The sequence below is a fragment of the Oreochromis niloticus genome, linkage group LG15, assembly GCF_001858045.2.
Source record: "Oreochromis niloticus isolate F11D_XX linkage group LG15, O_niloticus_UMD_NMBU, whole genome shotgun sequence".
Classification (NCBI taxonomy): Eukaryota; Metazoa; Chordata; class Actinopteri; order Cichliformes; family Cichlidae; genus Oreochromis; species Oreochromis niloticus.
The window spans coordinates 13,154,194-13,177,797 of NC_031980.2; the positions used below are offsets into that span (position 1 = coordinate 13,154,194).

Sequence of the window (23,604 nt, forward strand, 5' to 3'; positions counted from 1 at the left end):
GTAAAAGTCACCGAAACATATAACATATTGCTGCAGGCTTTCCTGTTGAATTTACCAGACTTGTATTTATCATAAATGGATCTCTGTAAAAGTATATATTACATGATTTATTTATTTTTTTCTCTCAGGCTGTGAACAAACTGGCTGAGGTGATGAACAGGAGGGAGAAGGTGCGGGGAGGCCACCAAGGCAACGACACCGAGGTGCACAAGAAGGAGAAGGAGAACAGGAAACTGCAGCTGGAGCTGAAAGCAGAGAAGCAGAAATTCAGCACCGCCATCGTAAAATACCAGAACCAGCTGGCTGAAATGGAGGCGGTCAGTACGCCCACACTCCCAGAAAATAAACACATGGCGTATAAGCAGATACATTTGCCAGAAAGAATCAGTGAGATACTGAGAGAGGCTGAATTTTGATTACTAATTAAAATTCTTACTGTAGAGAAGGAGACAGACAGACAGAGATACTGGGGAAAAAAAGACTTGGGATCACTGTATTTGCTAGAATTTCTCAATATTTCTCAAGCAGTAGTGTCAGCTAGGGATTTGGAGTGCTTTCTACAGGACCTGAGCTGAGACTGCATAGAAGATGGATGAAGCTTTATTACTATCTATTGGTTTGTTTACTTTTGTTTAAAAGCCTCAAGTTTACTATTATTTCCCTCAGCATCTTGGTTTTTTGAAGCCAGAAATGGCCATATTTGTGTTTGAGGGTTGGTCAGGATGGCCAATTCATAGACTTTAAAGTTGTATGGCACAGACACAAATACCTACTAATTAGTGGTAAATTCCCAAATAATACTCGGTGGATGACAGTCTTCTTGGACAGTTTTGTTTTTGTTTTTTTGTTCAGTTAACCACACACACGGAGACCAAAATAATCGACTGATTAATTGCATTTAAAATGCTTCCAAGGGTACCGCCAGCCCAAACACAGACAAGAGCTCCATTTAGTGACTTTGTGAGCAGTACCGTCAATCAGTTTTGATGGGTATTGTCGGCGGCAGCATGGACACCCAACTTTGTGAATACATTAAGTCATGAACGAGGTGATGTAGGACTTTCAAATTGATATCGTAAGTGCATCCACTAGGAGGCTGAGGAGTAGCACTGGTGGCCATCAGTGTATTTATTTTAAAACAGTGGAAGTTTAACCACTAATCTCTAATCATCTTTATTCCTGCTGGAAACTTGGCACTTTCATTCTGCAGATGGACTCTTTTCAAGTCAGCTTCAGGTGGCCATTCAAGGAAGTGCAGCTTGATATGTTTTTTTAACTTCATGTAAAGATGCCATGAAATTGTATGACAATATTGTATGGACATTTCTCCACATAGATCAGACTGAAAAAATATGCGCTTTTTATTCTTGGAAGAACATATCCGTAGTGTAATGACTCTAATTATTTCCCTGATATTCTGCGTTGAGTTAAAAGCCTAATTAGATTGATAATGCAGCAAGTGAAAAAGTGGGAGCGACTAACAAGCTGTTTGTTTATTTAGCTGATGGCAGAAGAGAACCAGATGCGTCTAGATCTTCAGATGACGCTGGACAGTAAAGAGAGCGACATCGAGCAGCTGCGATCCCAGCTCACATCCCTCAGCATTCACTCTCTGGACACCACAAGCATCAGCAGTGCCAACGACTTAGACTTAGAAGGATACCCAGGTAGACCCTTCATCCTGCTGTCATCATCACAAAGATTTGCTTTAACATTTATATTCAGTGTCCGAAAGCACTTCTTTATACCTTTCCTCGAGTCCTTTCTTTTTCCTCATTATGACTCTTCCTTTTCATCCCATTCATTTCACCTTAACTTCTCTCTTCATGGTCCGGTGCAGTGCGCATTACTCACTCTCACACCTCAGAATCAATGTCCTTCACCTACCAGCGCACACACAAATCCGTCTGCATCGACACTCGGCCAAACCTTCGTTCGGCTCACGCTGTCTTTGGCTCTGACTCTGAGGACGAAGAAGAGCATGATGGGCGTCAGGAGCGGGGCCAGACTCCCCTGGCCCTTACCTATGAACCGTCCTCTGAGCCTGAAACTGACCCTGAACCTAGAGGTGACCCTGCATGGCAGTTCAAAGCCAGGATGTGGATTGAAACTAAAGCAAAGCAATTTTTTGAAAGAGCTTTTTACAATATTTATCCCTAAAATTATGGATGCGGGGTTCATTTTCTTCCTTAATTTTAGTGAGTTTGGAATGAAATAACTCCAAACCCTTGCCTGACACCACGAACCTGTAGCTAATCCCTGTACAGTTTCTCTCTAATCCTTGCAATGCAAACACGCACAGCTTGATGCAGCACGGCTTTGCTGAAATTTATTCCACTACAAAAGATTTGGAGAGTGAAGTTGTGTGTGGAGTTCTACTAATAATTAAGTTACTTTCTTTCCTTTTATATCTCTACTATGCACATGTTATGTTTTGGAATTGCAGTTCCTTAGAATTGTGGTAGTTCTCGCGTAATAGTTGCTGTTTCTCAAACTGGGAAAACAGGACATCCTGTGTCTTGCCCTTTTGTATTAGCGAGGAATAATTTTCTTTCTGAATGCTATCTTCTTAAAGAAAGTGCCACCAAAGCCTAAGAATGTTGTTTTAAGTGATTCACGCAATTTAAAGGTTTTTGTCTTTTGTATGTTAACACCTTCCGGTTTTCCCTCCACTCATTAGACTCCAGGCTGGAGGGCTGGATCTCACTTCCTTCCAAGAACACCAAGCGATTTGGTTGGGACAAAAAAGTAATGACTCCACCAATATTTCTTGCATTCAAAAAAAAATAGCTTGGAGTCATTTTCCGCAGATTGAACATTGTTTTCCATTTCCTTTACAGTATGTGGTCGTGAGCAGTAAGAAGATCCTGTTCTATAACAGCGACGTGGATCGAGAGCAAGCTAACCCTTTCATGACCCTGGACATTGAGTGAGTCATTAAAAGCACCTTTTAAACACATTACTAAATACTAACTTTACTAAATAAGTAGAACTTCATGTACCTCATGAATAAAATTAAAATTAAAATTGCTTCGCAATATCATACTAAAATAAATATCTGAATCCCAAATAACTATTGGGATCATCTAAAATATAACACTGAATTTGACTCAGAAATTTTTTTCTTTTTTTTTTGTCCAAATTAAAAAAAAAAAAATCATTTTACATTTTAAGTCATCATCTTTTCCATCAAATGCTCCACAGAGAGCATGGTGACTCACCGCAAAGTCAAAGTTGTGCAGATTTTTGGTGGAAAATAATGGAAATTACCATAGAAAAAATCAGCTCAAATAAAGACCACAAAACTACTCAGAACTGCACAGAGCAGGTGGAAGACCAGTCATTTTTCACTCCTGAAACTCAAAGTTTGGTGGTAAATGGTAAATTAGCCTGTATTTGTATAGCGCTTTACTTAGTCCCTATGTAGTGTAAAGCGCTTTACACTACATTCAGTCATCCACCCATTCACACACACATTCACACACTGGTGATGGCAATCTACATTGTAGCCACAGCTGCCGTGGGGCGCACTGACAGAGGCGAGGCTGCCGGACACTGGCACCACCGGGCCCCCTGACCACCACCAGTAGGCAACGGGTGAAGTGCCTTGCCCAATGACACAACGACCGAGGGGCTCGAACCGGCAACCTTCCTATTACAAGACGAACTGCCAACTCTTGAGCCACGATGGCATTTCAGATAGAATGTTAAATGCCACAGTTACAACACATCTCTCAATACTGTCCCACTTTATGCCACTTTACCTTAAAGAGATATGGTTACCCCGATCCAGTCGTTGTCTGGAAGTTAAGGTGAAACTAAAAATGATATATGTTGGCCGGTTGTTGGATTCATCCTCTGGGAATAATCAATCTTTGCAATGGCAAACAGCAACATAGGTATAAGCTAAAGTCAGTGTAAACAATGGGATTTGTTGTTGCATTTCAAGTATTTTTTTCTTTTTTCTTTTTTTTTAATAAATTTGAATCACTCTATATAAAGTAGGTTTCTCATACTGGGTGGGCATTAGACTTAATTTCTGCATCTCTCTCCCTCTTCCAGTAAGCTGTTTCATGTCCGACCTGTAACTCAGACTGATGTGTACCGTGCAGATGTCAAAGAAATTCCAAGGATTTTCCAGGTAATGAGTTGAGACCGTCCCAGTTTCCTTCTCTTTATTTTCTTGCTTCCATGGACTTTCAAGACAAAACTTCCTCTGTAACTTTACGTTTTAATTGTATTTGCCGCCTTCTGTCTCTCCAGATCCTATATGACAATGAAGGTGAGAGCAAGCGTGAGCAGGATCCTGCAGCTGATCCCACGAACTCTGGTGATCGCGCCTCATACATCAGCCACAAGGGCCATGAGTTCATCGTCACCCTCTACCATTTCCCATGTAACTGTGAGGTCTGCAGCCGGCCTTTGTGGAACGTCTTCAAGCCTCCACCAGCGCTCGAATGTCGTCGCTGCCACACCAAGTTCCATAAAGACCACCTGGATAAAAAAGAAGTTATTATACCCTGCAAAGGTCAGCATGCTCACTCATGATTTAACAGAAAACTTGATTTTTACAGTTGCGCCAAAATTACCTAAGAATCTGTACATAGTACATGAATTTGGGTTCAAACGTCTGGTTAACAAACAGCCCCAAAATATTAAAATTAATTGCTGTCAAAATTCAAAATAAAAAACAAACAAACACAAGATTAGAATGACACCATCATATAATAGATTTATGTATACATCATAGACTTGATATTCGGGTGGGACAGGTGGGTGGGTCCAAAGCTGTTCTTTCTTGTTCTCGCACACATCAGGATATAATCCACCTCACACAGGTTAGGCTGCCTGGGTGGAGTGCACAACAGGCAGAAGACAGGACGACCAGCCTTATTATAACTGCATTATTGTCACTAGGGCGCAATCAGACATCACACAAAACTTAAATGATTAAAGACCATTTAATGTCCCATCTACTGCATCCAATAATCACATTCTCAAGTCTACGTGTCTAAAAAAGATCAATGCTGAAGTGCATGTATGAAAACGCTGCAAAATCTAATCTTGGTCAAAAAAAAGGGAATATCTCTCTCTTAATCTTTTTTTTTTTTTTTTAAATAATCTTGTTAACAGTGAACTATGACATCTCCACGGCCAAAGAACTGCTCCTCCTGACCAGCTCTCAGACGGAGCAGAAGCACTGGGTCAGTCACCTCCTTAAGCGCATCCCGAAACACCCGACACTGAGTCCTCCCCCTGTGGCACGCAATTCCCCTGAAAAAGCACCCCTTTCCTCTCCACAAGTTTCCCCACGACCTTCGCCCAAGAACTCTCCTCGCATGTCACATCGGGGGGCTGTAAAAATCCAATCCACCCGGCAGCAACCATCATCAGGGAAGCCAAGGTAAGGAACCCACAAAAACAAGTTTGGAAATTTTACTTTATTTTTAACTATAAGCTTTAATTTTACATACAGTCACAATCATCTAAAAATGTATTTTCAGTTTTTATTATTATAGTAATAAAACTGAGCATGTTTAAGAAACTTCACCAACATTGACGTTTTAAGAAACTAACAACAGAAGTATAAAAATGCAATTTGTTCAAATATTTACGCAATAAAAATTATATGAGCATTTGCAATTTAAATGAAATAAATATGCAGCAAATGCTGCTTGTTATTTTACTTGACTAATCTAGTACTCATCAGGAGATCTTTTGTTTTGATTTGTGCTTTCTTGGCCTTATTCTCTTCTCATTTTCAATTGTCTGAACCTTTTCTGAGCTTTAGTTAGCATAAAAAATACCTTATTTTTTCCCAAACTGTTTGATTATAATGAAAAATGCAGGTAAAGGTCTTAAACGCTGTTTCTTAACTACATTGTCTAGCTTCTGCATAGTTGAAACAAACCCAAAGCTCTGGCTGATATACAATATCTTGCTTTAAACTGACTTCTGAACCTTCTCATCTGCATTAATGATACAGCATTAATGCTCACACACAGCACTTCACCGAGCATCAGCAGTGACTTAACTGAGTCGGAAATGGCATCAAACCTTTTGTGGGAAAAACTAACTGTATCTGTCTTGTTTTCTGAGAACATTAATGCACTTAGTAGTTTGAACTTTCAGCCACACCCTAACTTGCTTTTGTCCTTCAGCACTGGCCCCATGCTCCGTATCATCCTCCACTGACACCCGATCTCTTCACCTCTGACCCCAACATTTCTAACGTCTCTCATGCTGGGAGACTGTAAGTAGCATAGCTTGGTGACCCTCTCCACCTGCATCGCTGCTGTGCCTATTAACCCACTCATCATAGTAAGCAGCGTAAAGTACCTGGTGAACGCCTAAGCATCCCTGATGCCCCCTGGTGCACCCTTCTGACAGTGGCATGTGTTGTCTAGCAGATTAACGCATCACTAAAGCCTGTCTGTTAAGGTACTCAGCCATCCAGGTCATCATAATCTAAGGAGCTTGGAAAGAAAAGCGTCTGGACTTTAAGTTTCTTGAGGACGTTTCGCCTCTCCCAATAGGACTCTCCCTAAGGAAGGTCCTGATAGACACTTCCAATAGGGCTTAAAAATCTGGGCCTCTCCACAAATTGCTCTTAGAACTGAAGAAGCTTCTTGGATGAGAGGCGAAATGTCTTCAAGAAGCTTAAAGAAGTCCAGGCGCTTTTCTTTCCAAGCTCCTTGGATCACTAAAGGCTCTTTGACCACTAAAGGCGCCTTGAACCCTCATACTTGATGTTTCAGACTGTTTGAGTTTGACCTCAAAGACTGGAGTTGGGCATTGGATGATGACGATAATGATGATGATGATGATGATAATATGTTCTTCTGAAGAAAGTTAAAGAGAAACGACGGAGGGTAACTGGACCTCTGCATGAGATGTGTGGCTTTAACGTATGAGGCATGCTTTTGTGTGATTTCCAAGTTTAGGGCTAAATGCAAGTCACCTCTCTGTTTAATCCTGAAGTTACAAAATGTTTAAGAAAATATCACCAAAAAGTAGAAATATTGGCGAAAATTCTGGTTCGACATGTTTGGAAGGAGTAAATCCATGAAATAATATAAAGGTTTTTTTGCTTTTAAGATGACAAAAAGTGGCTAGTTAGCTTAGCTTAGCATGAACCTCAGATTATTTCTTTCGAGTATCAGTTAATGTGCAAATCAGCAATTATCATAATTTGTGGGATCAATATTTATTAGTAGGTTATATTCAAGTGAGATGGGTGCTAGTTGTTTGTCCCTGTTTCTTTCCTTTATACTAATTGCTATAGTTAGCCTAACCCTTTTCACAGCAGCCATTTTGACATGAAATAGCAAGGAAACACGACTGTTGCTAATCACACTAATTGAGGCTCTTTAGCTTAAAAAGAATAGAAGTAAAGTCAGTAGCAACACGTGTTTTCCTGCTGTTACATGTCTAGGAACGGGCGTCTTCCCTGTAATATTGAACAATTTCTTCAACTTTAATTTTTCTTTGGGCAAACATGCACACTAATAAATATAACTGTATCTGCCTGCTTTTTTCCCTGCATCTACGCTTTCATTGTGTGGTTACTGGGTAGCTTCCTTGTTTATTAGTCTATGTGTGGATTTTGTGTGGGCGTGCCTTTGAAGTCCTGCCATACTGTTGGTAGCATACCAGGTTTTTCTCATCTTCTTTTTTGTATTTTCCTCTATCTTCACAGTTAACCCTGGGTAATATTTTCATCCGTGTGGAGTAATGGTGGTCTGGAAGCGGTGCCTACGTGTGTTATGTTTTTTCAGAGAAGACTGTCAAAAAAAACAAAAACACAAAAAAATCCCACAAAACACTAATATGGACAGAAAACTGGCTGGCGTCATGAGAAAAAGGATTTTTTTTTTTTGTCATTTTAACAAAAGGAGAATCAGCACAGTCTTCCCATTACAGTGATTCATCCAATGAAAAAGCATGTGACAATCTTCACGATTAAACTGCCCTATTTTCTTTTTAGTCATCATAATTATGACAAGACTTTATTTTCTTTTTCTCTTTGCGTTTGTAAAAAGATTACGCTTGTGTTTGAACATTTGTATATACGATAAATATCTATATCTGTGTATCGTAACACATAACGTGGAGCTGATAGTATATATAATTGTTTTGTTTCTATGACCACATCACACAGTGAATATGGTTGTCCTGTAAATGTATTAAAACGGTTTTATGGCTTCTTTTTGAGTGGAAAATGAGCCTTTATAAGTACATCTGTTATAACATACGGCAGAACAATGTGAACTCGGCTGAAACAATGTTGTTGTTGTTTTTCTTGCGCTTCGTGACAATCATTGATTGTTCATATGTTTAAAATCCCATGTGTAGAATTTTTGGGGTGATACATTAAAAAAAAATGTAAAAAAATCAAGACTTAAGCATTTCAATTAGTGGCTCTGGTGATGGTATTTGTGTGTTGTGCATGCCTATTATTTAAAAGTTTTCAAAATTTGTGGCATTGGTGATGTACAGCTGCTGCCTGATCGAGTCTAAAAGGAAATAATTTATATCGATTAACGTGGTGTATGAAACAAAACGTGGAATCAAACCATATCTAACATGTGACTGTTTTTGAGTTGTTAGTGTTAATATTAATGAAAAAGCAGTTTGTTCTGTATTATATTGGTTAACAACAAAACTGTACCAAATAATTATGTTATTCTACAGCCATCAGTGTATTTAAAGCGACCATTTGTATTACACCAGTATACGTCCGGCTTTGTCTCACTTCTACAGTATGTGGTGGTGAGCAGTAAAAAGCTCCTGTTCTAAAACACTGAGCTGGATCGAGAGAAAGCGAACCTTTTCATGACCCCGGACAATGAGTGTGTCATTAAAAGCAGCGTTCAAAAATGTTATGTTCATTGACTAAATGAAAAGTACTTTGTGTACCTCATGATGCAAAATACTGAAGAAATGAAAATACTATCATATGCTTCTATCAGCCAAAGCAGGTGAACCTGTAATCATCTTTTCCATCTTATGTTATACTCAACATGGAGCATGAAGAGTTCTAGGAAAGTCAAAGCTGTGCTGGTGGAATATAATAGAAGCTGCTGTAGAGAAAATAAAATCTGCTGCAATAAAGGCCATGAAACTGCTTATAACTGCACAAAGTCGGTGGAAGATGAGTAATTTTTCACTTTCCCACAGGATAGTGAAAAATCATGTATCTTCACATTTTCCTCCTGTAACCCAAGAGTTACGCAACAGTTACTTGAATGGAAATATGATATGAACGCATGAATGTACGTTGCTCTTATGTTTGTTGTAAAAGGAATCTGGGAAAATGACATCCATATAAAATGTTTCGTTCTTCAATTGATTCAAAATTTTAACCTCACTCACACATTTGCTTCTGATTACCCTCATCTAGGAACTGTTTGGAAGTTTGTTTGGAAATTTTTGGTTTTAGTTAATCATGTTGGTTGTTAGCTTTCAATTTAATCTAATGGATCAAATAAATCTAAACAGAAAGACGACAGCAAAAATTGATGATTCAGTTAGTAATGAAATAAATAATCTCAACTGACTTGATTTGCCAAATAATGGCATTTTCTTTACAATATTTTTAAATCATTCTATACCTAAAGTAAAAGTCTTACTAGGTTAGCACTAGACTTAACTTCTCCATCTCTCTCCCTGTTTCAGTAAGCTGGTTCGTGTCAGATCTATAAGTCACAGTGATGTGTACCCTGCAGATGTCAGAGAAATTCCAAAGATAAAGGTAATGAGTTGGGACCATCAGTGCTTTCCTTTCTTTCATAGGATACCTCATGAGTCTTGAAAGTCTATCTTCAGTTAACCCATCTGCTTCAAGTAAATCGTAAATGTTGGATTTGCCTTCTTGTCTCCCCTGATCCAGTATAACAGTGAAGACGACATCAGGCATGAACAGGATACTCCATTGGAACCCGTGCCACATGGTGATCGCGGCTCCTTCATCAGCCACAGGGGCCACGAGTTTATCCTCGCGCTCTATCATTTTCCATCCAACTGTGAGGTCTGCAGCCGGACTTTGTGGGACTTCTTTAAGCCTCCGCCAGCGCTCGAATGCCGCCGCTGCCACGCCAAGTACCACAAGGACCACCTGGATAAAAAAGAGAACATTATCGAACCCTGCAAAGGTCAGCGTGCTCACTCAGGACTTCAGGGAGAGCTTGACTTAAACAAATAAAGATTCCTCTGGGATTTTTGAGTGATTTTATGTACAACCTGAATTCCAATAAAGTTGGGATGCTGAGTAAAATGTCAATAAAGACAAGATTCAATGATTTGCAAATCTCATGAGCCCATATTTTATTTACAATATAACAGAGAGAGTATATCAGATGTTTAAAATGAGGAATGTACTTCTTGTCTCATTTAAAATTCTAGCTGCTCAACAGTCCTGTGTCTTCTTTTTTATATTTTATGTTTCATGATGTGCGAACTTTCCATTTGTTGGCTTGAACTGTAGTGTCTCGCTGAAATATGTGAGGCCTTTCCTGAAAAAGACGCCTTCTGGATGGGTATATATGCCTTTCGAGATCATGGCTGCACAATATTGATTTTTAGCTTCGTCCCTTGCACACAGAGATTTCTCTGGATTTTCAGAATCCTTTGATGATATTATGTAATACAGAAGATGACATATTCAAAGTCTTACGCCATTGTCCTGAAATTATTCCATAATTTGTGAGTGGATTATTTTGCATCTCTGCTCATCTTTACTTCTGAGAAATGCCTGTCTAAGGTGCTCATTTTATGTTAATTGTTGCCAGTTAATCTAATTAGTTGTAAAATGTTCTTTTCTTTTACTTTTCCAGCCCTTTGTTGCAATGTTACATCAAAGTGAGCTAATATTTTTTTCATGTTAAGCATTTGATATCTTTTCTCTGTCCTGTTGGGAATAAAATAGGACTTTATGAGATTTGCAAATCCTTGCATTCTGTTTTTATTTACATCATGCAGAATCCCAGCTTTTGAGGAATTGGGGTTGTCTTTACACATTTAGCTAGCAAATGTGGTGTGGATTTTGTGTGAGCATCCTGGGATTTCTCATTTCCTTTCTTGTGTTTTTCTCTTTACAGTGAACCCTGGATAATATTTCCATTCACATGCAGTAATGGAAGCAGTGTCTACGTGTGTTGTTGCGAGTGACAAAATCCAAATACTAATGTGGACAAAAACCTGCACAGAAAACTGGTGTCATGAAAACTGGGATTTCATTCAAGGAAAATGCACGCTGTATCCTTCGTGATTAATCTCATTTGTTTCCTGATCATTGTCATCGGCGTGTTTGTAAAGATTTGTATACACATTAAAAGATCTCTCTTTTTATCATACCACACAAAGTGTTGCTGTATATGATTGTATATTAGCATTTATTTTTATGATTATAAATCAGCACCACATCATCCAGTATATATGGTTGTCCTATAGATTTATAAATACAGTTTTAGGGTTTATTTTTAAGTGGAAGGCGTTTTCATGAGCCTTTATAATTACAACTGTTATAACACATGCCAGAATAATCTAAACGCAACAGAAACAATGTTTTTATTCCCATTTGATAATTATTGATTGTTCATATACAGTATGTATAAAATCTCAAGGTGATGCATTAAAAAAAACCTTTAATAAAAATAACATAATGTATTGACAGCAGTTCAATGAGTAGCTCTGTTGATTTATGTTGTTCATTGATGTCCGTTATTAAAAACTCAGAAACAGTAGTGATGTACAGCTGCTATCTTGACCAGGTCTTTAAAAGTAAATCAATCAATTTCAAAGAAAAAGGATTAAAAACAATAAGGTTTAGTATTTGATTTTTAAACCTTCATCTCGCATTTGACTGTATACGAAATGATAGTGTGTAATTGGGAAAACACATTTTTTGCTTTTTTATTAAACTGCCAAACAGCACCAAAAAAAATAGTTGTTATAGTTGCACTGAAGCCATCTCTCCGTCAGTGGTATCACATCTGACTACAGCGTATTTTAAGAGACCATTTGAACTATACCAGAATAGGTCCGTCTTTATCTCACAAGTGCATGTGGAGTGAGTGGGCTCCACTGAAATAAATCTTTCAGAACAGCCTAAAGCCAACTGGCACTCATCATACATAATGTAATAGTTCATCATGTTGCCCAGATGCTAAAATCATATTTCATACTTGCAGGTCTAATCCATTCTGTCTATCAGCTGTGTGACTGTTCCGGTTAAATTGCAAATGAATGAACCCTGCTGTACAGGCCACTGAGGTCTCAGGTGGCATGTAGCCTCCTGGTGTTTTTCTTCTCTTTCTCCTCAGTGCGCAGTTAGTCTTTTAAATTTATTTCCAGTCTTTAATTTGCAATTCAAAAAAGTAAATTATTTTTGCCTAAAGCATTATGTAAAGTACTTTAGTTATTTATCCTACTTCACATTTCTCCTCCACTTTTTCAGATAGAATTTCTTTTATATATTTTTTTATGTTTTAACAGCTTTTTTAGAGACTCTAATTACCTTGAGAATTAAGGTTTTTTTTTTATTGATTCATTTACTTTTGTGATTTTTGTGTGTTTTTGAACAATGGGTGGAAAAACATAAGTAAGCATGCAATAGTCAATCAACTGGCTGGAGCACAGCATTCCTTTGACCTGACTTTGCTGTTTACTGCCTCTGCTCTTCCCTGTATATCTGCTTTATGAGGCTAAATTGGCAAGTGGACTTTTTTTCACACTCTAGCGTTTACATAGATTTTTACACAAAACATCATTATTTCAAAATGTGACACTCTGAATTTGGCAACCTTACAAACTCTGGTAAACTCCAACCAAGTTACACAGCACAGCATCTGTGAATGCACAAAACACCAAATCTTAAAGCAGGTGGGCTACAGCAGCAGCCTACATCAGGTGCCACACCTACAAACAGGAAACTGAGGTTGCAGTTCACATGGGCTGGCCAAAATTAAACAAAACGTTGGAAAAATGTTCCCTGGTCTGATGAGTCTTTCTTTTCTAACATTTGGACAGAAGCGTCATAATTTGGAAGAATAGATCCATCCTGCTTTGTAGCAACACTTCAGACTGGTGATGGCGGTGTAATGGTGTGGAGGATATTTCTTTAGCGCCAACTGAGCTGTTAGAATGGCCGGTAGCGGCTGGGTTCAAATAGGAGACTCGAGGCAGAGATGAGGTGCAGATCAACCACAGGTTTATTCACCAACATTAAAATACCAAACCATAACATGACATAAAACAATGTAGCCCAGTGGCGGGACACGGTGCCAGCAACAGCCTCTGATGTAACTGACAGCCCTTTACAGACTGCTGCTAATTGGCCCTCAAGCCATACCATTATCTGGCGTTACATAGTAAACATCTTATCTAATAACCCTTATTAATGCCAACCAATACTATAGGCATAATTACAATTATTAAAGCAAATGTTTTCCTGCTTGATCTACCAACTACAATCTACAATAAAAACTAATATGGCTATTCAACGCCCTCTAATATCACATGGTGCCACTGGGAATTATTAAAAAGGCACTCGGGATACCTGGGGACTCTTTTGGCTTTTGGCCTTTTGGCAATATCAAGAGAAAATGGATGTAAGACTATCCTGTCATCACAATATTAACTTAGGGTATACGTTGTCTCTCCTACTAATTAGGTTACACATCAGGTAAGTGTTAAAGTAATGTTTTCCACCAACTTAACCAAACTTTCCATACTAATTGAAATTTCTTTTCCTAGGCAGACAATGACCAGCAACTGGAAGATCGCCCACAGTTTAAAAAAAACCTAGAGCCAAATAACCGATAAAAACATAACAACCTTTTTGTATAAGTCCCCTTTTTAAAAATAAACAGATAAACACATACAAATAATTTTATTATTTAGGAATGAAGAAGACCTTCGTTACATAAGCATCATTTAAACTTCACAGTATTGTTGTTCACATGTACATCCTTCTAACAGCACAGTGTTGTGCCATATCACAAAGCCCAAACTAGTTTAGTAATTAGTATTTACTATTACTAGTGAAGCCTATGGGTAAGTTTAATAAGGAAGAGCTATAATCACACATCTGACTTTTTCAGGGTGTTTGGTGGCTAATCTATGCTTTATATCACTTCTACTTTCCCACGCCATTAAACTCATTGCCGACCTCATTGGTTTAGTCCAATCATCTTTCTTCTTGCCTTCTTCAGGACAGTCAACCTCAACTTCGCATACTTTATATCTCACTGCTCCTTTGTCATTCTCCCTGCATACACTTCTGCAACCCACCTCCTCCCAATGTCTGCCTCTCCCATGTTACTCGAGCTCCATCCAAGCCTCCATCTTTATTTCCACCACCAGCGTCTCGACCCCGGGGGTTCCTGCCTTCCGTCCTACCACAGCTGGCATTCTATTCAGCTAATCGCTAAATAGCTTAATTGAATTCTGTTTATCAATTAATCATGTTCAATTCCTCCTAATGAGATCTCCCTGTTGAAATGAGTTCAATATACTGAAATGGTTGTTAGATCTCACCTCTGGGAAAAGCATTAATTGCTCCACTGTTGCTCCTGGCATCTGTATGTTTCCATATTTTTTAACATAATAATAAATAGCAGGCTGTTAAATGAAAAGAGGCTGTAATGTTTAAACAGTGAAGTATGCAAAATAATTGAATTTCAATGTTAGGTGTGATGTGTCCCTTAACTGGACACACGTTACAAACTATTAGAACTGTTAGGCCTGAGTTGGCTGACTTTAAACTGTTTGCGTGACATATTTTTTCACTCCTGCTGATCAAACATTCTGTGTTGCTGATAAATATCATTTCAAGAAAAATAAATCAACCAAATTTTAGAATGCTTATTTTTACCCTTTTCACAAGCTCCCTCCCTCCTTTCTTCCTTACCTACCCCATCCCCTTTCCACTGTTTAAAAAAACAAACAAAGTAAAAACAAATATTTTTTGTAGTTTCATTTTTTACTCAATAGTAACCAATCAGCCAAAAAGGTATTTTATTTTTTGACATTAACTAATAGACTTCAACAACCTATTTCAGGATCAGGAGTTTTTAGCAGAACTATAATATTTTATTCTTGTACTTTCCCGTGAGGTATGGGCTACTCACTCTGTTGTAACTGCCTGTCCTTGACAAATGACTGTGCAGTGACTGGTCCTTGTTTACACAATAAGTAATGATTAGGTTGGGAGATTCGTCTCCACAAATGAGTAATTTGGAAGTGAGCAGTGCCGAATCTGATATAAGCAGCAGTCTGCAGATGGACACACATTCAACTGCAGTAAGTATTTTTTGTTTTTTTTTCACTGTCATTTGCGTTTTCCATGTGCATAAACTGACTGGAAGACTTGTTACTTGTAGTATTGTTTTGTAGTAAATGCAGATGTAATAATTTCCTTGTATTTAACTCAGACTTCTACTCGTGTTCTTTTCTAGATATGAAGTCCTGGTGTGCCCTTGCTTTTCTGTGGTTGTCATGTTTCTGCCACAGAGCTCTTTCCTGCCCAGCTCTCTGCACCTGTTATCCCAGAAGAAATGAAGTGGTCTGTAATGAGGTTCCCCTGACAGAGTTCCCCTCTGACGGTCTCCCGGAGAACACCACCCTGCTGACTATCCAATTCACAAACATCACCTCCATATCAGAGGCCCATTTAAATACCATACCCAAGTTGCAAGGGCTCCATCTGTACAGCAATCACCTGCACAGCCTTCCCTCTCATCTCCTCAGGGGCGTTCCTCACCTCAACACTTTGGATCTCACTGGAAACAGGCTAAGCAATCTGCCTGCAGATGTCTTCAGCCACGCCCCACTACAGAGCTTGGTGCTGAAGAATAACCTTATTAGAAAAGCTGATGCAGAGTGGCTTTCTTATAACAGCAGCCTGACCTGGCTGGATTTATCTGGAAATGAATTAACAGAGATCCCAACTAATTTGCTTCAGAAGCTGCCCCACCTGGAGAACCTTGACCTCTCAAACAACCGCCTGGATAAGATACCAGCAAATTCTCTGAGCCAACTGAGCAAACTTGAGAGGCTAAGCCTGCAGAACAACAAGCTCGACACGCTGAATGGATCTTCATTTCAGAGCCTGCATAGCCTCACACATCTCTTCCTCACTCAGAATAAACTCAACAAGCTGCCCAAAAACCTGTTCCAGGGACTCACTCAGCTCGGACACCTGAGTCTGGATGAAAACCAGCTGAGCCATATTCCTCCAGGTTTGCTGGATGAACTTCACTTGCTGGAAGAGGATGGCCTCGACTTGACAGTTAACCCTTGGCTCTGTGACGGGAAGGCGGAGTATCTATGGAGGTGGCTTCACAAGAACAAGAAGAAGGCTTTCTTGCCAGACTCCATCACATGCGCTGGACCTCAGCCTCTAGCAGGTCGCTCAATAATATCACTAACAGCAAATGAACTAAACCTTCAGTCCTAATATTACTCCTGCTGGTCATTGTCTAACATGAAAAGAAATCCAGTTCGGCCTGTCAGATTTTAATCACTGAAACATGATAATTATGTGACTATAAATAAATCTGATATAAATAAGAAATTCGAGAATTGTCTTTTTTATTTCATTAAATTTAAACTACAGTTCATGTTACATTGTTTTCTTGTTTAGATTTAAATGAGAAAGTCTGTAGTATTATCATGGATTTTATGTTGGCATTTAGCTTAGCTTCACACAAAGGAAAATAATCCACCCACCAGAACATCTAGAGATCTCTAAAACCTCCTGTTTGTTTGTTTGTTTGTTATTTTTATTCAAACAATGAATGACATTTGTAGGCAGCTTTTTGGCCCAAACCAGGCCAACCATTTTATCCGTTTTTAGCCTTTGTGCTAAACCATAGTATTATAACCTGCTCGGGAATAGTATCCCTCTATTCATTAAACTGCTAAAACCAAAATGAAAATAAAGCGTGCTTTTCCTTAAATTATTCCGTTAACAGGCTGAGTTCTTTAAAAGAGGAATCTAAAGCACCAACATACGGTTGTGAACTTGAGGGATAAAAATTAAGCCTAATGCCTATTTTTGTTATTTGTTTTCTTTTTGCACAAGTTAATTAATAATGTATCACACATGTACCGTTGCACATTCTGTTCTTGAAAAACTGAAAAAAAAATTATTGATTTATGTGTGGTAACATCAACTTACTTTTAGAAAGTACAGAAAACAGTAACCACTCACTTTGTTTGCTTGGTTTTGTTTGCCTTTTGCAACATTTTGTCCTGACTCATTGCTGGAATCAAATATCCTCAGAGTTGTGTAAAATCAAGTCAGTGATCAAAACCTGAAGGAATTTCAGCTGTGCTTTTCAGGTAACAACACATTTATAATCACATTGTCACAGTTTTATTACCTGTTGATCTTTTATACTGTTGTTTTCTTCTCAGTGTATTTTTTTCTTAAAGATGAACCTGTGGCTGCTTCTTACTCTCACTGCTCTGGCTGAATATGCTTACCAAACGAAAGGCACCCACTCGTGCCCAGATCTGTGCTCTTGCTCCTTTCTACCTTCGAGTGCAGAGGTGGTGTGCAGCCAAAGCTCCCTCACATATTTTCCTGCAGATGGTTTATATCCCAACATCACACGATTGTCCATCCAGTCCACAAACCTCAGCTTCATTACAGCCAGACATCTGAGTTTTGTGCCTCTTTTAAACCATCTCCAGCTGTATCACACTAATCTTTCGAGCCTTCCTTCAGACCTACTGGGTGCCATTCCTCACCTGAGTACATTGGATCTCACAGGTAATCAGCTGATTCATCTGCCCCCAAAAGTCTTCGTCCATTCCTTGCTCCGTAGTCTGGTGCTGAAGAATAATTTAATTGAAAAAGCTCATGGAGAGTGGTTTTCCGACAACAGCAGTCTCACCTGGCTGGATTTGTCTGGGAACCGTTTAACGAGCATTTCAGCTTCTCTGCTTCAGAAGCTGCCTCATCTGGAAAATCTCGACCTAAGTCATAACCATCTGCAAGAGCTACAGCCCGACACACTAGAAAACCTGCATCACCTCGAGACACTAAACCTCGCTGGGAACAAATTGATTTCCCTGAAGCCTTCAACGTTTAGTCACAACCTGAAACTCTCCCAGCTGTTTCTGCAGGAGAATCAGCTCCGAGAGCTGCCAGTGACAATCCTCCAGGGTCTGCAACACCTTGAACTTCTGCTGCTTAATCAGAATCGGCTACAGTATCTCCCCTCAGGTCTGCTGGATGACAGAAAATCCTCTTTTCAGATGACCATAACAGGGAACCCCTGGCAATGTGATGCCAACCTGGAGTATCTGTGGAAGTGGCTCACTAACCATCCTCAAAATGTCTTCTTTCTAGATGAGGTGGTTTGCGACGGCCCTGAAGCTCTGAAACATAAACAAGTTGTTTCTTTAACTGACAGTCAGCTTGGTCTTAAATAACAGAGACTCACAATTAATGATGTGACTGTGAAACAGATGTGTTGCATTAACTCTGGCAAATAAAACATGTTTTCACATATAACCAGCCTGTTTCTTGTGAGCTGTCATTTATCCCTCCTTGGTTTAGATATTGTCCAGCCCACCGGGTGGCGTAAGATACTCAATACATTTTCAGCCCAGAGGGCTGAATAGGCAGTATGGCTCATTTACTCAGTATATCCCAGCCAAAAACATGTTAAACCAAATGCATTCACTAATATATTCTCACTGAATGGATTTTCTTTAACGCTTGCTTTCTGTAAGATTTATAATCGCAGATTGAGATTAAGTAACCCAGGTTTTTAAAATGCTCTCACTTCCATATTTTCATGAATAATCAATTTATAGTCCAGAGATTAGGACCAGAAATGGACGTCCTTGGTAGAAGAGAAGAGAAGAGCTCTTGTGAGATTCTCATGGTGCACGCTTGCACCAACAGCTCTGTCTCGCTTGTTTGTTGTGTTGCAGATTGCAGCATTGTTTCAGTTGTGCCCTTTTGTTTTTAATGATGTTGAGCATGTGGGAGTGAGTGGGCAGTGCAATGGCTCAGTCTTGCAGCTGACCTCTTCTGGATGTGTTTAAATATCTCCCTTTTTCTTTCTTTAGGTTTCTTTTTTTCTCTCTCTTTCTTTCATATTGTGTATGGGTATATATCTTCTGCATGCCCACACACCCCCATACTCACGCCTTGATCACAGTGAGTGCACTGGACTATAATTTATTACTTTCATAGCATATAAAACATTGGAGCCTCTTGAGGCTGTTACTTATGAAAATTAAACCTTGTTCATAAACGTTCCCCGGAGAGTGGAAGGAGAACTCAAATGGATTGATGTATGTCTTCCATTCCACCTCTTTGAATTGTACCCTGAAGGTTAAAGGTTGAGGAAGTGGGCTCAGTGGTTCAAGTCCTAATTCCCTCTTATGAAAATTCTCTCAGGTTGTGAGCAGGTGCATTCAACTCGACCTTAACAACGTCCCTTTCTGTTTGTCTTTAATCTGCTTGTGCTTCTACAACCCACAGGCTCTGAGGTTTATAAGTGTGTGGTAGTGGTGGGCATTACTTTGCAAGGAAAAATGAGGATGAAGCTTTTCTAAGTGCTGATGAGCACAGAGGAATGGAGTCTGTCTAACTGTCTGCTAATGATGAACACTGAAGTCTAATAGATCACATGCGAGGCTTGGAGACAAGAAAATTACTGTAGCCTTTCTGACTTTGTTCTGCAATAATGGAGATGTGATTTTCTTTGATTGCTGCTAATTACCACATATTAGAACACATTACTTGGGATTAAACGTGCCAAATTTAAAATAACACATTATTTTATTTTTCACTATATTAGAGTTGCAGTCATTTCAGTGTTTTTTTTTTTTTTTAAATCGGCAACAATAGTCTTGATTTCTTTTCTTCAGGACGCATCAATAAACTAAAACAGCTTGTTGAGACTCACATTTTATTCTGAATTGAGCAAAAAGAAATACCTTGATTTTCAAAGGAATTTGTTTTTTGACTATGTACAACTGATTTTTCACATTAAATTGACAGAATAATCTGCTGATCTTTTGTCCTCTTTTCTATTTTCTTACTTTTTGTCCCTCTACAAGGAAATGAGGAAACCCACCTGATTAATTAAGTAGCCTAACATGCATGTGTTAGGACTGTGGATGGGAGCCAGAGCACTCTGAGAAACCCCACCATTTATATTAAATGGCTTCAGCTCTACCTCTGTAACACATGTTCATTAAAAATGCCATAATGTTATACGCTGATATATAGATACAAAAGCTGTCAACGTACATTTTGCTGATAAAAGTTGCCTAGAAAGATTTATGTGTACAAAGTTGTATTACTACTAAGCAAATTTGACATGTAAATGATATTTTGATGTATTTCTGGCATGTTAACCAAAAAGGTTACATCACACATGCAGCAGTCATTCATTTAGAAATGTGTTTTTAATGCAAACGTAAACTCTTTTTGCTGTGGTTTTGATCTCCACCATTCAGCCTACTTAGTATCTTTTACTGTCTGCTCTTTGGTCATGAGCAGGAAATGAATAATTGGTTTTTAGAGCCTTTTCTCAAAAGGAAGACGATGCGGTGGGACTGATATTGTATCTTGACTGGAAAACCACGACAATGAGCCGAGTGACGCTTCAAAATTTGAGCCGAAGTAAAACAGAAGGTTAATAGTCTGCAGTGAGTTAGCATATTATACTGTTCTAGTGATGGATGGATATTCTTCAGACTTTAGAGAAACCAAAGTCATTATTAGTTCTGCATATGAGTCAGATTGGGTAAGTTTTCAGCATCAGGGAAAGAGTTTTATGATCTCCGAGTTTGAACAGAGTGTAGAAACAGAATAGAAAAAGGCTTGCATGTGACTCAGATGTACAAAAGCTGCACTGCCACGACTTTGACGTCATTGTTTTGCAATGTCAGTAAAACATTCCAGCACTGATAAAATGAATTGATACGTTTGTACGAGTGTGATTCAGATGGGTTGGTAAGCTTCGAACCAGTTCTTGATTCTGATCCTCGTTCACAATAGAAAAGAAGTTCTCACTTAGTCTCGTGCTTCTTCTGTTTTTAGTAACTACTGCTCAAAACATTGAGGTATAATCAAGCATACCATTATTTTATGCAGGGCTTAAGCTCAACCACAATCCCAGCCAATCATCTCAGGGCCACATAAGTTAACGAGCTAACTGAAACCCTTTTATGCATCCTATTGGACAATCTCATTTAATGACTACAATTCAGGCAGCTTCGGCCTGCCTACATTTAGACCACCAATCCACTTTGTAACCCACCTTCTCTCTAGGTCTTCTTTTTTACACTGTGTCTGACTCGATCAGTGTTTGTTCTTATCGATGCCTGATCTTCGCTGTGCTCGGGGCTCGCTGCTACTCCTACCGCCTCTGGCTCTGGGGTTGTTTTTGTGTTTTTACCTGTACTGATGTTGTTCACCTTTATTCCTCGACTATGATATTTCGTAGGTCGTACTCACCTTTTTATGCCGAGTGTGTTTGAGCTCGGGCTGTAATAAGAGAAAAGGTTGTTAGACTCATTAAAAGCTTTCCTCAAGGTGGGTGAGAGAAGTCACGCTGTGGCTGCCTTCAGGAGCTCGAGGCCATTACCGTGCAAGCACTTAACAAAAGTAACACACTCCCACTGAAACCTTTATCAACCTTCCCACGTTTTTGCAAGTGATTGATGGCACTTTTGTTTATCCGTGAAACCTGTGCATGTTTAGGATCAGCATGTATTCCTTCAGCACATTTGATCAATAATACCAGAAGCAGTTAAAGGTGATGGGTTTGGGGGAAAATAATTAAAAATGCATTAACCAGCGGCTTTATTTATCATAATCATACATGTGGATTTTATTCTTGTTATTTTCCTGCTCGTATATCACCTCACTACTTGACAACATAAACATGGCGAAAGAAATGTGATGTAGTATTTGTGCATTATCCCATTATTGGCAAAGAGAACTGAGGTTGCTTCCCCTACTGCATGATTGGTTGTTGTAAATGGCCTTCCATGCTCTCTGGGGAATTTCGCTATTAAGAGGCCTAGATGGATGCCACGTTTAACACTGTGCCGCAAATCACCGCATTTTTACTGCAGGAACAAAGGTTGTGTGAGGTTACCTCAATATCCCCAGACATAGGAAAACAACGAAAAACAGCATCCATCAAAATCTCCGTAAAAATGAAGACATAGGTGGAGGAAATCTGTGACCGTGGCACCAAAATATGAAGAGAATTACACCACAATCGATGAAGAACATAAAGCTGCACTCATGATGGCTGTTTAAGAGGCAAGACATCCTTTTAATATCTAGATATGGCCAAGTAAGGCCATTAAAACATCTGTGGGTAAAGATTTGGTATGCTTTATACTTGTCAATTTAACTTGGGGAAGAGGAAGTCAGGTTTATGTTATTCCAAAGCTGACGTACAAAAAAAAAAAGATCCTCATGTGAATAGGCAGTGTGTGATCTTTCCTTGACAAGCTCATTTCCACCTTTAAAACAGACAGATTATTTCCTCCTTTCCCTTCAGGCTGTACACACTGCAGGATCAGAAGCTGATGTAACATCTTTCATCTCAATACCTTGTCACAGCTACTCCCGTCATGTCTCATTCTATAATTTTTTTGTCTTTCCAAATTGATTTCTTGATTACAGTTCATGTGTAATCACCCACCGTGACACATGCAGAGGACAAACGGAGAGCGCTCAGAGAGTTTAATTACCTCCGAGCACAAAGCCAAGGACTCGGCATTTCATCACGGTCTGACATCTAAATCTCCTTGAGGACCCCTCGCATCCTCTGCCATAAGTTTTCATGTCTGCTCACTGATGTTCTTTCACTGAGCTCATATGGATTATCATCTGGCACCATCTGTCCTGGGGGGCTTTATGCAGTGCTTATAACAGACCTTTCACCTGTTGTTGCGGCACTTGCAGTGGAGTCACACAGAGCTGCCAGCAGCCACTGAAACTTGTTCGGAGCAGTTAGAAACGAGGTTAAGACCACTGAGGAATCATGTGTCATCGACAGGCTCTGGGATTAGCATACGTCAACTGTTTCTAAGTTTAAAAAATAAAACTAATAAGGAAAGAGATCATTTGTCACATATAAGAAAGCTTCTGAATAGATCTCTGTTTTTTCATCTTTTTTCTTTAAGGAAACTGACTGTGCATGATTGCGGAGGATTAGCCAGGAGCTGAAATCGCTCTATTAAGGCTCGCTTTCTCCTGGCTCAACACATAAATCTTCAACTTTTGGGAAATGTGCTCCTTAGTTTTTTCAAAGTTAATGTAGATGAGAAGATCCAACTCCCCCACAAAAACTGACTAAATCAGACAGCCAAAGTTTAAAAACAGGGATTTGACATTTTATGGAGGCTTATGTGCTCCTATGCACTTTACAGTTTATCTATATTTAAATAATGATGGGCTGAATCTTCTAAACTATAAAACTTTGGGTTTGCCATGGCCGTTTTCTATGTAGGGATAATAGAATTGCACGGATTTTACCAATGCTCTTACAGTAACCTTTGTTTTACTAAAACCTTTATTTAAAAAAAGAACTGAAGTGTTTAATGGAA

At 39.1% G+C, this 23,604-nt stretch overlaps 3 protein-coding genes across 9 annotated transcripts in view; all 3 read left to right on the forward strand.

Moving 5' to 3' along the window:
* Window positions 1–11,642, forward strand: part of LOC100701417 (rho-associated protein kinase 2) — a 37,260-nt gene extending 25,618 nt beyond the window's left edge. Inside the window, exons 25-35 of one of the 6 annotated variants that reach the window (XM_013266123.3) lie at window positions 129–317; window positions 1,502–1,667; window positions 1,841–2,068; window positions 2,681–2,748; window positions 2,841–2,929; window positions 4,063–4,141; window positions 4,264–4,528; window positions 5,134–5,404; window positions 9,679–9,754; window positions 9,893–10,154; window positions 11,100–11,642. In XM_013266123.3, the coding sequence (XP_013121577.1) occupies window positions 129–317; window positions 1,502–1,667; window positions 1,841–2,068; window positions 2,681–2,748; window positions 2,841–2,929; window positions 4,063–4,141; window positions 4,264–4,528; window positions 5,134–5,404; window positions 9,679–9,754; window positions 9,893–10,154; window positions 11,100–11,113 (1,707 nt within the window). In that variant the 3' untranslated portion in view covers window positions 11,114–11,642. Of the gene's footprint in view, window positions 1–128; window positions 318–1,501; window positions 1,668–1,840; window positions 2,069–2,680; window positions 2,749–2,840; window positions 2,930–4,062; window positions 4,142–4,263; window positions 4,529–5,133; window positions 5,405–6,161; window positions 6,484–6,758; window positions 6,873–7,699; window positions 9,349–9,678; window positions 9,755–9,892; window positions 10,155–11,099 lie in introns of those variants that run through there. The other 5 variants (XR_001223291.3, XM_019345970.2, XM_013266125.3 and 2 more) reach the window with 5 other exon arrangements.
* A 3,500-nt stretch (window positions 11,643–15,142) lies between these two features.
* On the forward strand, window positions 15,143–16,576 carry LOC100701144 (leucine-rich alpha-2-glycoprotein). Its single transcript, XM_013266121.3, has 2 exons — window positions 15,143–15,303; window positions 15,459–16,576. The coding sequence occupies exon 2, from the start codon at window positions 15,461–15,463 to the stop codon at window positions 16,457–16,459; it is 999 nt and encodes a 332-aa protein (XP_013121575.1). The 5' UTR covers window positions 15,143–15,303; window positions 15,459–15,460; the 3' UTR covers window positions 16,460–16,576.
* A 147-nt stretch (window positions 16,577–16,723) lies between these two features.
* On the forward strand, window positions 16,724–18,529 carry LOC106096946 (leucine-rich alpha-2-glycoprotein). 2 transcript variants are annotated; one of them, XM_013266119.3, is made up of 2 exons: window positions 16,724–17,346; window positions 17,422–18,529. In XM_013266119.3, the coding sequence occupies exon 2, from the start codon at window positions 17,440–17,442 to the stop codon at window positions 18,442–18,444; it is 1,005 nt and encodes a 334-aa protein (XP_013121573.1). In that variant the 5' UTR covers window positions 16,724–17,346; window positions 17,422–17,439; the 3' UTR covers window positions 18,445–18,529. The 2 variants fall into 2 exon arrangements, with proteins under 2 accessions (XP_013121573.1, XP_013121574.1); XM_013266120.3 differs by having other exon boundaries at window positions 17,440–18,529.
* The last annotated feature ends 5,075 nt before the right edge of the window (window positions 18,530–23,604 follow it).

Bases quoted from the DNA above. Each gene is read 5' to 3' on its own strand.
- LOC100701144 (XM_013266121.3), top strand. From the start codon at position 15,461: ATGAAGTCCTGGTGTGCCCTTGCTTTTCTGTGGTTGTCATGTTTCTGC.
- LOC106096946 (XM_013266119.3), top strand. From the start codon at position 17,440: ATGAACCTGTGGCTGCTTCTTACTCTCACTGCTCTGGCTGAATATGCT.